Source organism: Salmo salar, chromosome ssa12, assembly GCF_905237065.1.
Source record: "Salmo salar chromosome ssa12, Ssal_v3.1, whole genome shotgun sequence".
Lineage (NCBI taxonomy): Eukaryota > Metazoa > Chordata > Actinopteri > Salmoniformes > Salmonidae > Salmo > Salmo salar.
The window spans coordinates 49653021-49670185 of record NC_059453.1 but is presented as its reverse complement, the minus strand read 5'-3'; the positions used below and the strand labels follow the sequence as shown (position 1 = coordinate 49670185).

The window sequence follows — 17165 nt, the reverse complement described above, 5'->3', positions numbered from 1 at the left end:
TTTTTGTTTTCTCATGATTTGGTTGGGTCTAATTGTGTTGCTGTCCTGGGGCTCTGTTTGTGAACAGAGCCTCAGTATATTGTTTTCACTGAGGAAATGTAGCAGTCTGCTCTTAATGATAAGGCAGAAGATTTTCCAAAGGTTGCTGTTGACGCATTTTCCACTGTAGTTTTTGGGGTCAAATTTGTCTCCACTTTTGTGGATTGGGGTGATCAGTCCTTGGTTCCAAATATTGGGGAATATGCACGAGCTGAGGATGATGTTAAAGAGTTTAAGTATAGCCAATTGGAATTTGTGGTCTGTATATTTTATAATTTCATTTAGGATACCATCAACCCCACAGGCCTTTTTGGGTTGGAGGGTTGGTATTTTGTCCTGTAGTTCATTCAATGTAATTGGAGAATCCAGTGGGTTCTGGTAGTCTTTAATAGTTGATTCTAAGATTTGTATTTGATCATGTATATTTTTGCTGTTTGTTCTTTGTTATAGAGCCAAAAAGAATAGAGAAGTGGTTCATACATACATCTCCGTTTTGGAAAGATAACTCTTCGTGTTGTTGTTTGTTTAGAGTTTTCACAATTTTCCCAGAAGTGGTTAAATTCTATGGATTCTTCAATTACATTGAGCTGATTTCTGACGTGCTGTTCCTTCTTTTTCCGTAGTGTATTTCTGTATTGTTTTAGTGATTCACCATAGTAAAGGTGTAGGCTCAGGTTTTCTGGGTCTCTATGTTTTTGGTTGGATAGTTCTCAATTTCTTTCTTAGGTTTTTGCATTCTTCATCAAACCATTTGTCATTGTTGTTAATTTTCTTAGGTTGTCTGCTTGAAATTTTTGGATTTGATAGGGAAGCTGAGAGGTCAAATATACTGTTTAGGTTTTCTACTGGCGAGTTTACACCTTCACTATTACAGTGAAACATTTTGTCCAGGAAATTGTCTAGAATGGATTGAATTTGTTGTTGCCTAATTGTTTTTTTGGTAGAGTTCCACACTACTTTCCTTCCATCTATAACATGTCTTAATATTATTCCACTCCTTTGGCTTTGATGCCTTATGACAGAGCAAAGCTCTGTTCAAGTAGAGTGTGATTCTGCTGTCTGATGTCAGGGTGTCAGTGGACTGACTGAACACTAAGACTCTGGGTTGAGGTCAGTGATAAAGTAGTCTACAGTACTACTGCCAAGAGATGAGCTATATGTGTACCTACCATAGGAGTCCCCTCAAAGCCTACCATTGACTATGTACATACCCAGCGTCCGACAGAGCTGCAGGAGTTGTGACCCGTTTTTTGTTGGTTATGTTGTCGTAGTTGTGTCTAGGGGGGAATATGGGGGATGGAATGCTGTCACCTCCAGGTAGGTGTTTGTCCCCCTGTGTGCTGAGGGTGTCAGGTTCTTGTCCAGTTCTGGCATTTAGGTCGCCACAGACTAGTACATGTCCCTGAGCCTGGAAGTGGCTGATCTCCCCCTCTAGGATGGAGAAGCTGTCATCGTTAAAGTATGGGGATTCTAGTGGGGGGATATAGGTAGCACACGTGAGGATATTTCTCTCTGTTGAGATCATTTGCTTATTAATTTCTAGCTAGGTGTAAAATGTTACTGTTTTGACTAATTTAATAGAGTGGGTTAGGTCTGCTCTATACCAAATTAGCATACCCCCTGAGTCTCTTCCCTGTTTCACACCTGGTAGTTCGATGGATGGGACTAACAGCTCTCTGTAACCAAGACGTCAACCAATGGGTCCATCTCCTTTATACCATGTTTCTTGAAGGATGACAATGTCTGTACTTCTAATTTCTTTGATGAAGTCTGGGTTCCTGCTCTTTAGGGCAAAGGCGGATGAGATAGTAAAAGCCTTGTGTTCCATCGTGTCTAGTGTTGTTTTTCTGTGGTTAAAGGCCCGGACCATCACACTAGGTGTAAGCAGAGCATGTTGAGCATCTGATACACATACCTCTGAGGTCACAGGATGCGGCTTGGGCTGGGGGTAATAGTGGGGGTTGGGCCTGTTTGTTCTGCTCACGGCCTAGGCATATGTCCTGCTGTCATGTTAAGGTGGGCAGAAGGGGCATAGGTCTGATGTGGGGGTGTGGCCAGGGTTTGCTTAGGGTGGTCTTAGCTGGTTGGAGTGTGGCTGGTGATGCTGTGGTCTGGGTGTAGGTCCTCCTGGCATTGGTTCTCTCGGTGCAGGTCCATCAGGTCTGAGAGGGTGTCTCACTGGTCTGGGCGGGGTGTCCGTTGCTCCCGCCTGAGGTGCTGGGGCTACGGTTGAGGGTGACGTCCTTCAGGGTCCTGGCAAAAGTTGGGATTGCTGCCTTGTAGAGGTGGACCTGGTCGTAAAGGCTGTTCAAGTCCAGGGTGGAGTGGTGGGCCAGGTAGACATTAGGTTTTGAGGCACAGTCTCGCGAAATGCTTGCATTCACCCGCTGTATGGTGGCAGGGTGGAAGTCTTTTTGTGGTCGCAGGCTGGAGATAACCTCTTGTGCGTTGGGGAAAGTGGGAGAAGCTTTTTCAAATCACTCCCTTGAGTGCTGTGGCCACCTTTTCCTGCTGGGCCCTCAGGTCATTTGTGCCTGTGTGAATTATGATGTGGCTGGGGGACCCTAGTCTGTCCTCTGACAACAGCTCCAGGGCATGTCTATTGTTTGGGCACCAGAGCTTAGCCACTTTGTGTTTGGGAAAGTGTCTCTCTCCCACTCTCTCGCTCTACATTTGAAAGTGGACGTTTTCACACTTTCGAAGCCTTTTTAAATCTTGAACACACAAAAATGGTAATTTCCTGTTGTGCAGGACAATTCTCTTTGACAACAGTCATCAAATTAAGATAGCACACGTTTGGCTGTATTTCACAGTCATATTTACCTGGTGTTGACTTAAAAATGACATAATTGAGGTAAAATAATTTAATATCAGAAAGTAACCGTCAGTATCTTGGTAAATACCAGGCGAATGCCACCCGAAACAGATCTATATGAACATTTTCATTATTCCATATGTGCTGCAGGCTTGTTCATAGCGTGTCTAATTTAATGAGTGAGCCAACCAACCGGTGTTCTATTTGACGAGGAGACGCATGACTTCATTTGACATGACTGCACATTCTGGGGAACTCTGACCGGTTGACATGCACACACTCACACACATTCCCCACGAACGCTGCCCTCCCGCCACCCTAACATTGCAATTACAGAACTATGCATATTCCACATATGAATGAGCTTGGAAGTCCCTGACCACACTGACAGATAGACGGTGTGTGTGTGTGTGTGTGTGGTGGAGGATAGCAAAACAGGTTTGAATAAAATCACTGAGAATATTCTTGAACAGAGAAGTGAAAACATCCAGAAAGGCGAGAAAGGGAGTGGGGAAAAAAAGAGACAAAGAGAGACCGTGATGATGTATGGAACGATGACAAATAACCCTCAAAGCCCACACGAACAAATGGTAACCCTGGCAACCATTCAGCGGACTCTTTTTTTTTTTTAATACTCTCCGCACCCCAGGACACACATGTGACACACGTCCATAGCGAAGACACCTGGTGTGAATATTAGCCATGATGCCTTTTGACATGCACCAACAGTCATTCGGTGTAACGAGCTGGGAGTAGTCCCATGACAAGGTGTTATCGAGGTCATGATTCAGACATCATTATTGATAGACTGCACCAGCTAATGGAGTTTAGATTAGAGAGCTGGTTTGTCTCCTCTGAAATAGCCCCTGGCATTATTGCTGGCTACACACATGTTGATTCATGACCATATGAATCATACAGTATATGCTCATATAATGCTCATATATCACTTGAGTAGTTTATGGCTAGCAGCTTCAACTGGGGCACAAGCAATGTGTTGGATTTGTGCAGGGCTGAATTGCTTTCACTCAGTGCAAACAGGCAATATATTACTGTTTATGGCAACATTGAAAGTGCTATTTGATTGTATTTGGCCATCTATAAAAAAAAGTATATAGTCACATTACATTCGGAAAAGTATTCAGACACCTGGACTTTTTCAACATTTTGTTTCATTACATTTTGACATTTTTGCAAAACACTGAAATATGACATTTACATAACAATTCAGACCCTTTACTCAGTACTTTGTTGAAGCACCTTTGGCAGCAATTACAGCCTTGTCTTTTCTTGGGTATGACGCTACAAGCTTGCCACACCTGTATTTGGGGAGTTTCTCCCATTCCTCTCTTCAGATCCTCTCAAGCTCTGTCAGGTTGGATGAGGAGCGTTGCTGCGCAGCTATTTTGAGGTCTCTCCATTGATGTTCGATCGGGTTCAAGCCCGCGCTCTGACTGGACCACTCAAGGACATTCAAAGACTTGTCCCGAAGCCACTCCTGCATTGTCTTGGCTGTGTGATTAGGGTCGTTGTCCTGTTGGAAGGTAAACCTTTGTCCCAGTCTGTGGTCCTGAGCACTCTGGAGCAGGTTTTCATCAAAGATCTCTCTGTACTTTGCTCCATTCATCTTTGCCTCAATCCTGACTAATCTCCCAGTCCCTGCCGCTGAAAAACATCCCCACAGGAGGATGCTGCCACCACCAAGCTTCACTGTAGGGATGCTGCCAGGTTTCCTCCAGACCTGACGCTTGGTATTCATGCCAAAGAGTTCAATCTTGGTTTCATCAGACCAAAACATCTTGTTCCTCATGGTCTGAGAGTCTTTAGGTGCCTTTTGGCAAACTCAAAGAGGGCTGTCATGTATGTGTCCTTTACTGAAGAGCGGTTTCCGTCTGGCCATTCTACCATAAAGGCCTGATTGGTGGAGTGCTGCAGAGATGGTTGTCCTTCTGGAAGGTTCTCCCATCTCCACAGAGGAACTCCAGAGCTCTGTCAAACTGACCATCGGGTTCTTCTCCCCCGATTGCTCAGTTTTGCCAGCCAGCTCTAGGAAGGGTCTTCGTGGTTCCAAACTTCAATTTAAGAATGATGGAGGCCACAGTGGTCTTAGGGACCTTCAATGCTGGAGAATGTTTTAGTACCCTTCTCCAGATCTGTGCCTCGACACAATCCTTTCTCGGAGCTCTACGGACAATTCCTTCGACCTCATGGCACTGTGGAACCTTATATAGACAAGTGTGAGCCTTTCCAAATCATGTCCAATCAATTTAATTTACCACAGGTGAACTCCAATCAAGTTGTAGAAACATGTTGCCTACACAGACCCAAATCAAACCGATCACTCTATATCTCCGGTTTTGCACAGCTACAGGTGGCGGCCATTTGTTCCAGTCACCCCTCAGGATAAGGTCAAAATGTAGCCACAGGCTAGCACCACAGAGATAAGAAACTCTTGGTTTTTCTTTAGGAATTCACTGCATTGGCTGCAAAGGACAGCTTAATAACAGGACGGTCGTGTTAATAAAGGAATCTGAAGCAGAAAATTGCCTTTTCTAATCTGCTGCAACTGCCTTGTTTGAGTGAAATTAAAGGTGAGGTCTTATTAGAAAAACATTAGCCGTGCTACTTTGTTAGCCAGGTTTTTGAGGGAAAAACACATTCCAATTGCTCTTGCCCGTCATGGTTTGCATCTGTAAGCATATCGCGGAGAGAGAATTACGCTCTAATCATTAAAGCTTCCCATTATTTTCAGCCTCTTTTTCTCCGAATCGGGGGTTTATGAAGAAAGCATGACTTGCGAGCCGTTGCCGAGACTATGTGGGGAACAAAGTAATATAAAGAAAGAGAAGAAAGTAATAAGAAGGGAGGGGATGATAATGGTGTAGCATTTGTTATTCTCTGCGCATGAGAGGAGAGAGCAAAGTTATTAATGTGTGCTGTCATGGATTTAAGGTCTTCAAAAACAGCACAGTGAATTTTCTGAAGAGTGAAAGTAGAGCCGAATTCGCAGTGGCCTAGACTACAGCTTGGAGCCGAGGGCTTGTGGCTAAGTTGAGATCTACACAGCTGTGCGTGAGCACATTGCTTTCTAGATCTCTCCGACGCACTCTCTTGCCGTGTCTCTCTTTGTTTGAATTGCTCTTCCTTTTTCTTTTCTGGTCTTTTAGTTTTCACTGAACTCCGTTCGGACATTTGGTTACAATTAGGCTGGGAAATGTTAGCGAAGTCGAGGTGAGTGCTCACGATCATCAGTTTAGCAATTTAAAGCAATGCAAATCTTATCTACACAAACAATTATGCCTATATAGCCATACCTGATGTTTTCTTGAACTTTCCAAAACTTCTCTGATGCATTTCAGTCACTTAGCCTACTGATGCCAATACACACGGTTTACCCCTCTCCCATAGGCTATTCAAGTAATTTGACATCTTTTCTTAACAGAATATAGAAACTGTGCTACAATGGTTAAAAAGGTCATAAAGCCTACATAGTTTCTACAACAATATATCTACATTATTCTCTTGTAATTGTAGGCTACTTGCTGATAGATTATCTAACCTCATATGGGGTTACTGACCACAACCCACTGAATTAATAATAAGTAGTGTTGATTATTTGGCCTTGGGGAGAGCACAGTGCATGGAAGAAAATAGTCTCGGGAACTGGAAGTGATGTAGATAAAGTGAAATACATTTGCAAAATGAAATAAATACTCCTGTCTGTACAGAAATACATGAAATAATTTAAAACTACTACATCAGAGAGCATTATTGAGCCCCACAGAGGATCAATAGCTTCTTTTAATAAATTGCGGTGGATTGTGTTTTAGCACATCACAAGCGCATATAGGCCCACAGCCGGGCAGCCCGCACGTCAAGTATCAAACAGCTGATTGTTGAGTTGTTGCTGAACAATGTGGCTCTGGTGAAGCTCCTGCTCTATGCTGTCAACTATGGCTGATGTTAAACCACGTTCCCACAGTCTTAGTTTCTATCACACAGTGTGCCATTTTGAAAACCATATCACAAGCTGGTATTGGGATCACACACCAGCACACTATCAAATGACTTATGACCGCAATTTTACTTTAACTTAATCAACCAAAGAAATGTTTGAAAACTCAAATGTAGTGACATGTCGTTTGAAATACAAACAGCAAAAAAAAAAAAAAAATAGACTAAATCAAATACGAGCAATTTGACAAACCACGGCAGGGACATGCCAAGTGAAATGAGTCGGCTCAAAACGAGGCTCCATTTTGGAATGGCAACTAATTCAACACTTACTAATTGCACACACATGAAATTACAGGCCAATCCAATAGAGAGGATTCTATTCCAGGAACTGAAATGGTTCATCGGAGATAAATATATTGGAAATAAATATATTTACAAAAATTGTATATTTAACACAGCAGGAAAATATAAATGAAGAAAAAGATGACCATCCTCCTAGGCTATTACCTCACATAGAAATGTGTCGCTGAGGAGAGATGTCATTTTGCGGGAAGACTAAGTTTGGGAGGAGTAGGTGAATGTGGGTGGCAAGATGGGTGAGGGGCTGAGACATAGGTTTTGGAAATTGAACTTATAAAAGGAAAGATTAAGACTTAAAAAAGCCTGAAGAAATCACAGAGGAGAGAAGCAAGCCGAAGGAATTATGCAGCTTTCGGCAGATTTGCGAGAATCAGCACTCCTAGCCAGAAACGAAAAGAAAAGCATTCTGGTATTCCGATTCCCTCTCTCTTTTCAAGGAAAATAATGACTGGTGCTGCATAGACTGGTAGTATCTACATACTGACAGTGCCAGCGTGGTGGCAATCACTGGCAGAATAAAAATGTCCTGTTTTTTTAACAGGTGGCGGTTTCTGAAAAGCACTGTCCAAAGCACAACTGTTCCTTCAAATCCCCATCACTCTCCCTTTTCTAAGAAAATATTTCAGCCATTCTTCACTTTACATTGGGAAATAAAATATAGTGACCGTCTACCAATAAATTGTCCACCAATGGTCTTGAACAAAGATCATTAGTAGCCTTTAAAAAAAAGAAAAAATGGGTGGCAAAATTTCACATACCTGAGGTGAAATAAGAATGACATGCGTATATGTTGCTATGTTAATACATTATGAACAGCAGGAATTAGCCCACTTAGCATTCTCTAAACGTCGCTAGTATCGCTCCATGGCTGCAATAGCATGGCATATTCATTTGTTGAGCCCATTCTCCTTGCGGTGTGACTGATTAACAGTAATAAACAAACCGACTACACAGTGAAAGTATCGGATGGTTAGCTAATGGATGGTTTTGCTGACACCCATTCAGTCAGTTCTCAAAATAAGCTACTTACTTGATATGGGCCTCGGCCTTGTCGGCTGCCTCGTTGTACTGCTCAGACGTCTGCTGGTAGTAGTCGAGATTCTGGGACAAAACACAAAAAATAGAGATGACAGAGTAGTTGAGTTACACCAATTATCCGGTAACATCTGTACAAGTACCTTTCTTGGGTTACGACTGCTCTATTGATTTGCGAGCTCTGATAAGCCCGCTAAGCTAAACACATCTTAAATGTCAAACTCATTAAAATGGGGGAACTTTCGACCGAACAGTGTCACTAACAAATCTGATCATTGATGTTCTGGTGGATCTCCGTAAAGTTTGAATTAATGTGTGCAGAGGTGGCATTTAAACAGCAATTACATCATAAAGAGAGACTTGTACTTAGAGGGCATGTGCTAGGCTATCTACTCTATTCTGCTCTAATCAGTGACCGCAATGTCAGGTTTACTGCAGTCCTGTAAAAACGCGGCGTGACGTGAAGAACTTGCTTCGATTGACAGTCGAACTGGGCTTTGTCATAACTCTTCGAGTCCAAACCCTTTCACCATCGAAGGTGAACGTTCAGTGTAGTTGTTTAACGTACTGCGTACGCCAGTGACGGTACAATAAAATAAGTGCACCACTCAAACCTCATCCATTCTTTTTTTCCCCCCCTCACACAAGACACACGCTCACCACACGTACCCCATAGACTTCCACTTCATTGTTCCATGCAGTAATCACTATTTAAACCCAATAACCATGGTCCCGACTCCCTAGTCATTTCCCTTAATTATCCCCGATATTCCCAATGGGTAGAGAGATAGGGAAGAGGATAATTGAAGTCAGTAAGCAGGAAAAGAGATGGGATCAAACGTGAACCTCCTCTACAATCCCACCCACCTATTCCCACAGTCATTTCCACATTATTCCACACACTCTAATAATGGATTGGATTTATATGGAGCTTTTATGGGGGGGGGGCGGGGAACTCATCTTATCCTCTTCTTATCCACTACCAATGGATGGGTTACTCTGATCCCTATTCCTTATAGTCAGGATAACGTGTCGTCTAGAAAGTAATCCCTCCTAATACCAGTCGCTAAGATCTAAAAAATGTCTCTCTCTCTCTCTCTCTCTCCCCCCTCCATCTCACTCTCCTTCCCATTTGACAGAGTTGAACCTCAAGATCTCCAAGATGAGATTCTCTCTAAACACATTTGCACAAGTTAACAAAGTCCTTCTATACCGTTGTAGAGACAAAGACAATGGTAGGTGCTTGTCAACTGAAATAGAGCACACCGTCATCTGTCCAGCAGGAGTTCATCCCTAAATCCGCAGTCTATAATCCATTTGACTTCACACCAGTGTCCTCCTGCTTTGCTACCTTGGTTAAGTGTGAAGAATATCACGACTCCCAGGGTGGATGAATGACGCAATGGTACTGTCCCAAATGGCACCCTATCCCCTACGTAGTGCGCTACTTTTGACCAGGGCACATTGGGTTTGTCCGTAGTGTACTATGGAAGAGGGTTCCAGTTCGGTAGCAACCCAAGTATTACTGCCAGCGATCAGGTTGAGGAGCTGCACTGTATAGGATTAACCATGGAGGATTTGGCCACTGTCGTCTCTAAATCTCCCCATTGACGGTGCATCTGGACTGGGCTGAAATGTCACTTCTCCAGGGGGGGCCTCCGGGAGCTCCAGAAACTAAGACGAGGGGAGAGTTAGCGACGTGCTAACACTCAGATTCAACGGGCATGAACGAGGGAGCGTTAGCCTCAATACAGACACTAGCGACTTAGAGCTAGTTAGTGCCAAGAGCTCAACGGGAATGCTCGGTGGATGACATTAAAGGAAAAGTAGCCAGGCTTGTGAACTTAACGACATGAAAGGAGACCCACTGGGGCTGGTGCTTTGTCCCAAGAGGTGCAGAAGACAGAGGCTATATGAGGTGGAGAGAGAAGGGCGACCAGTGTGTGTATGTGTGTTGGCATTGATGGGAAGGTGAAAGGGTTTACAGACTGCCAACTTCTAATCCCACATCTGGCTCATAGACCAGCCTCCACACACGTACACACACACACACACACACACAGAACTCCACCAGCTTCGATCCACAGGGCTGGATGAATGGAGAGTTCAAGGATAAAGTGATGGAGACATTGGAGGAAAGTATGATGAGGTGTTCCAGAAACCGACACCTCTCTCTGGTCAGATGATGTTCACACCACAGTCCCTACTGACGGAGGAAAAAAGAGATGGAGGAAGGAGAGGCGAGGAGAGGTGTAATGGGAACTGAGAGAATGGGAGTGTGTGTGTGAGTGTGTGTGTGTGGTGGGGGGGGGGGGTTATACACAACAGAAATGTGGCTCAGTTGGTAGAATATGGATGATGGCGAAGATACTACACTGTCTAAAGCACGATCCAAGCTCTTGGCAGCCATTTTCAACAAAAGGAAGGAAGGAGAGGAGAAAGATTACTCTTAATGGTGGGAATGAGCAACGGAGAAAGCGAGGGATGGAGAAAAAGCAGGGGGCCTCGTTTAGGGATTATCGCACAGTATGTGTACTGTGTATACCTGTGTGACTGTAAGCATGTTTATGTGCATGTTTGTATGCGTTCGTGTGTGTGTGTTGGCGCATGCGTGCACACGCATGTGCATGGCGATGAGCTGATGTCAGGATTGGGGGGGTTTTCACGCTTTAAGTTTGAACGGCGGAGGGATTATTTTCAGAATTCGACAAATGGAAAGGAAGGGGGATTAAAAAAAGTTGCATTTTAAAAGATTACTTGTTTACAGATATATTTTCACACAGCGACAACTCTCAAAGATACATGGAAACTGAGGACCGATTAGTAAGCATAGGTGCAGAGAGAGACAGAGAGAGAGTGAGTGTCCCCCTCTAACGGGGATTCAACACACACACACACACACCTCTTATCAAACGATCAGAAGGCCCCGAGTTAAGCCAGAGTCAAATATTGATTCAGGAAGATCAGACAGCAATTAGCTGTAGGATTTCTCCACTAATCTGTGTGTGTGGCTCGGCCTTGTCACTGGAGAGAGACTGACTTGATCAAGACATCAAGCCTGTGCAAGTGTATGCGTGAGTGTGTGTCTGTGGCAAGTGCTGTCTGATTGTTGTTGTTTGAATGCATGTGGAAATCAATGGAAAGCTATGAGGGAGAGAATGGCTGTTGGGTTCCTCTAAGTTTAACGCATTGCCTGTCATTCCCACGTGGACAAAAGGTTTGGTTAGCTACAGCTCTTTGAGATGTGCTAGAAGCCTTGCTGGAACAAGCTATACGCTATGCAGTGTCTTTGACTGAGCTGATTGAGAGACTCGCGTTGGAAATGCTACTGACTGTGAAAACGGTGCCTTGTTTCTGAGTCAAGTGATTCGCTTATGAAAGCAGCAAGCGTTCAGAACCAGGAACTATATTCTTCTCATCTTACTGGTAAGCAATTTCCACCAGGCAGGTACAATATAATAGAATGCAAGTAGGGAGATAAAGAAAGAGGGGCATATGACGGAGGGAGGAAAGAAAGAATGAAAACAATGGAAATAAATAAAAGAGGAGGAGAAAAGGAAGCAGCGGGAGTTGCTGGGGAAAGACGTGTGAACACTGGCGCAAAATAATGAACAGTATTCTCTCCCTTTCTCCTCCTCATCCACAGGCATGTCAGTGCATGGCGTCATGAGCCTCCCGAGTGGCGCAGCGGTCGAAGGCACTGCGTCACAGTGCTGAGGCACCACTACAGCCTGGGGTTCAATCCCAAGCTGTGTCACAGCCGTCCGTGACCGGGAGCCCCGTAGGGCGGCGCACAACTGACCCAGCTCCGTCCGGGTTAGGGAAGGCCCGGGGGCTTTCCTTGGTCTCATTACAGCAACTCCATGTGGCGGCCAGGCGCCAGCAAGCTGACTTCCGGTCGTCAGTCGAACGGCGTTTCCTCAGACACATTGGTGCAGCTGGCTTCTGGTGAACAGTGTGTTGAGAACCTCGCGGCTCGGCGGGTCGCGTTTCGGAAGGACTCATGTCTCGACTTTCGCCTCTCCCGAGCCCGTTGGGGAGTTGCAGCGATGAGACGAGATCGTAACTAGCAATTGGGGAGAACAATGGGGTAAAATTACAACAACAATAAATAAAAGCATGGCAGCTCGTGCAGTGTGGTGCGCAGGTCATTTACATTCTACTCAGACGCTAAAGGAGGCGAGTGATGGCCACGATAAGACCTGCAGCTTATGGTCCTTCAGCCAAGGCAAAGAAGACGGCTGGGGGGTGGTGGCGGAATGACAACGGCTAGGAAGATGGTAAATATTGCAGGGTGTTTGTACCTCAAGCGGTTACAAGGATATGAAGGTGTGTGTGTGTGTGTGCATGCGAGTGTTTGTACCGTGAATATACTGCATGTATATGTGCCCTTCGACATGCATTTCATCTTCCATCTTAATCCAAGTGTTGTCAGGGATAATAAAGAGATGGCCTCTTGGCCAGAGGGATTCGCAGAGGGTGGCTGGGAGGGTGTGGGTTCTATGTTGAGGCTCACCTCTCTGGACAATTCGGACTGGTCTTTGGGCTCAAAGTGACAGTCACACATAGTCACACTCGTAGTCAGACTCGTAGTCAGACTCGTAGTCAGACTCGTAGTCAGACTCGTAGTCAGACTCGTAGTCAGACTGATAGTAGTCGAATTTGACTCCTTTTCAAAGTCACATTGGCACACCTCTCTGGACTCTTGTGACTGGTCATCTGACCTCAGTCAAAGTCAGACACATAGCCGTAGCCAGCCGAGTCGGACTTTCCTCATCAGACAGTCGGAGTCGGAGTAGCCAAAGTCATAGTGACGTGACATTTTGGCAATCGAAAGATATCCAAGGTGTCTCAAAACAATGCATCTTCACAGCAGGTGGGATTGTTCATGAGGCGAATCTTGGCTCGGTCTCTAGAATGCGATTGATGGTTTACGTAGACAACCATGCTGATTTCCTTGTTATTAACTACATCCATGCAGGTGACGTCATAATGGTGTTCGTGAGACCAGGGAGATGGTGTTCGTGAGACCAGGGAGATGGTGTTCGTGAGACCAGGGAGATGGTGTTCGTGAGACCAGGGAGATGGTGTTCGTGAGACCAGGGAGATGGTGTTCGTGAGACCAGGGAGATGGTGTTCGTGAGACCAGGGAGATGGTGTTCGTGAGACCAGGGAGATGGTGTTCGTGAGACCAGGGAGATGGTGTTCGTGAGACCAGGGAGATGGTGTTCGTGAGACCAGGGAGATGGTGTTCGTGAGACCAGGGAGATGGTGTTCGTGAGACCAGGGAGATGGTGTTCGTGAGACCAGGGAGATGGTGTTCGTGAGACCAGGGAGATGGTGTTCGTGAGACCAGGGAGATGGTGTTCTTGAGACCAGGGAGATGGTGTTCGTGAGACCAAGGAAAGATGGAGATCCAAACAACTTCAAATTCATACAACAAAACAGTACAGGTAAAAGCACATGATATACACAAGCGTGTGCGTCCTAAAAATCTGTTGTACAACAGCTCTACATGTAAAACTCTTAATTTGCAGTTTCCTATGTGAAAACTCACATGCAATTCCAGATGGGAGCGGCCATTTGCATTGTTGTTATTTTACAGAACAAAAGTACAGTACCAGTCAAAACTTTGGACCCACCTACTCATTCGAAGGTTTTTCTTTATTTTTACTATTTTCTACAGTGCCAAGACTGAGCAAAGCTGTCATCAAGGCAAAGGGTGGCTACTTTGAAGAATCTCAAATCTAAAATATATTTTTGATTTGTTTAATACTTTTTTGGTTACTACATGATTCCATATGTGTCATTTCATAGTTTTGATGTCTTCACTATTATTCTACAATGTAGGAAACAGTAAAAATAAAGAAAAACCCTTGAATGAGTAGGTGTGTCTAAACTTTTGACTGATATATATATATATACACAAAATTATAAAAAGATAAACATTAAATATTCCATGTGAAAGTGATGTTTTCAGATGAAAATGTTTCACAAATAAAACTGCAAATTTGATTTTTACATGATTGTTTTTGACACGTGAACTTGCAATTCCACAAAAAAAAGTTTGAATTAAACATTTACTCCAATGTTTGTAAACAAACACTGTATAGCCTAAAAACATGGTTAAAACTATCATTGTGATATCATGGATGGTCAGCCCCATCCCTCAGCTTTTTACTGAAACCATGGCAGGGAGTCACTTTGCCAATGTTTCTATTAAGGATTGCTGCTTTAAACACTTTTAACCGAGTAATATTGTTATTATATGGTGTAATCCTCTAGTTAGTGAGTTACTTTTGTGTCATTAATATCAAGCAAAACTTCTGAAGTCGAGAACAATGATATTGAAAGCAATACATAAACCATAGCGGTGTTCAAAAACCATGTATTTTTATTTTTAGGGTGCGTGTGTTTGTTTAGCAAGTAGTTCAGCCTTGGGCAAATGTTTTATCAGGTCAGGTCAGTTATTGGTGCTGAAGAGTGAAGGGCTATTCAATATTAACATAGTGCGTGTATGTTTTGTTCAGGGATTTTCTAGTTTCACCAGTGCCGTTTTGATACTAAACTACCACCTCGTTTCACTCTAAGCCATGTAAGAGCCGGCAACGTTTAACAAGACACTTCAAAAGTAGCTTTTACGTTACGGGTACATTAGCGCCGTGGGGAGAAAAAAAACGGGAGCAGGAACAGAGGTCCTTATTTCTTAAAAGCACAAAAACACTTTTATGTTGCGTTTTGTGACACCCGTTTTATAAGGGCTGCAGAGAAACCAAAGTCAGGTCAATTTGATTAGCCGCTAAGTCCTCTTTCAGAGACCACGCTTGTTGAGAACGTTTCCAAGTGCTACTCTACCAATACAAGCCGTATTTCTGAACAACGTAGAAAAACATTCAGTTCATTTACAACTGACTTCTGTGCACTCCGTGAGCAATTATTGGACATCAGTGTGCCAAAGAAATGCCAGGCATGAAATAAAACCAACAGGTTCTCAGGCCCCAAAGGACAGGAGATGCTCATCCCTGTCCTATACGACTAACCTGGTTCATTAAGTGCCAAAATCAATATGTTTGCAATATGTTAGATGGACCTATAAAAATCCACAATTTTGTCATGTTAGACATCCTTTGTGCTTTAAAAAAAAAAAAAAAAATGTATTGTTCTCTTTTCTTGTGTTGTTTCTACTGTAAATGTGTTGCGATTTTAAAGAGAGTTTGATTGTATTTGTTTTCATTAGCACACATTTGTAAAACTTCCCTCCACTCCTATATACTTGGTAGTGTCGTCCTTACCTTCTTCTCTAAGATATGTAGCTGTTCCTTGTAGAAGGCCGCCAGGTGTTGCAGTTCAGCCTCTTTCTTTTCCAGCTGCTTGGCCTGAAAAGGACAGAGAGACGGGAGGGTTAAACACAGTGGACGGACTTCAGTAGAAAGTGGCTCCTCTAAAACAGCTGAGGAGTTTCTGGCAGATTCAACAGAATTTGCAAAGACCTTGGTTTTATTTCAAACAGAACTTGAAGCGGTCACTGAAAAGTTCTTAAGACATCTCAAGCGTCACTGTTATCAATGGCACTAATTGAATGTATCGCAACGGGAAGACGTATGAGGTTGTGTTATTATTCTACAGGTGGTTGGGGGGGTAGGGCTAGGAATGGGTTTAGGTCTAGGATAAGGTTAGTGAATAGTTAGTCTAATAGTTTGTTGAACACAATATAAACCATCTATGGGGAACTATCCAAATAAAGTGTTAGCCTATACTACTACTACTTTTGAGAGTAGGTCTGATCTCCTCTGCACTTACGAGACCACACTGGAGTGGCTGTGTGTGTGTGTGACTGCCTGTCTGCGTTGACCCTGCTTCCTGATACATCGCGACATCAAGGCAGCGGCAGCAGCGGCGGCGGAAAGCAGGCAGCGGGTTATGAGGTGTGGGCCCTCAAGCTTTAGAGCCCATTGTGGCAAAGCTGTAGCTGAAACTGAGGCGGAGACCACAGCCTGGCAATGGCTTGGCGGCATGCAAAATAACAAGAAGAAATGTCAAAGCTCGTAGCACTTCACTTAAACATACACCACCACCACCAGCCCCCCCGGCATACACTCTACAGCTGGCATAACATGTTCTAAAGACTGACGTAAGGTCAGTCCCAGGAAGTCATAGCTACCAGCGTTACATTTACACAATATCCTTTCCTGATGCACAGTGTCGGACATAGGCTAATAAGCAGTCCACTATCCAACTGCGTGCCTTTTAAAAAAATTGTTATTCCAAATAGTAGCTACATCAGTTGACACTGCTATCAATTGCCGTTTGGCGAGTTCAGCTGTTGAATTTCATTGCTGAACTCGACTTGACGTCAAGAGAGCTTTAAGTGAAGTGATACCGTTTAGTCAAGACAAACAGGCAAGCCCACGAGGCGATGGAAAGACGGAGCAGAGCTGCGGAGAGAGAGAAGAAATGGTCAATGAACATGAGTCAAAGGCCTTTACGAAGCATTATAAGGCTTTATAAGCACAGCATAGGCAGAATGGCGGCTATATGAAGACGTCATTTTAACTTTCTACGAGCCATTTGTTTAATGCATCTGCCTTGTCTCTTATAAGTAGCCATGAGTGTTATGAATCCTTATAGAAAGTCTTATATAGCCTTATAAGGTGATGAAAGGCAGTATACACTCATTGAGTATCCCATTACGAACATAGAAAGTGTCCTTTACAAGGCGTCAGTCTCTAAATCATGGCTTGCCTAAGTACACAAAGGCTGGGCATACATACAATACGAACAGGACTTAGTCCAGGATCCATATTCCAGACTAGGAGTAAGAAGACAAAACAACATAGCACGGCATGCCCTTCTTCTGCCAAATCATGCTGAGAAGAAGGGAATTATTCTCATTCAAAATGACAATAGAAGTGGAGGGCGGATTGGACTGGGCTGGATTTCCAGAGTGGACACAAGACCA

The 17165-nt window shown here is 43.9% G+C and overlaps 1 protein-coding gene across 2 annotated transcripts in view; it reads right to left on the bottom strand.

Moving 5' to 3' along the window:
- chchd6b (coiled-coil-helix-coiled-coil-helix domain containing 6b) overlaps positions 1 to 17165 on the bottom strand; it is a 54782-nt gene that overhangs the window by 18759 nt on the left and 18858 nt on the right. For both annotated transcript variants that reach the window (XM_014132081.2, XM_014132082.2), the window contains 2 exons: positions 15499 to 15582; positions 8202 to 8272 (listed from right to left, as the gene is read on the bottom strand). In XM_014132081.2, the coding sequence (XP_013987556.1) occupies positions 8202 to 8272; positions 15499 to 15582 (155 nt within the window). The remainder of the gene's footprint in view (positions 1 to 8201; positions 8273 to 15498; positions 15583 to 17165) is intronic.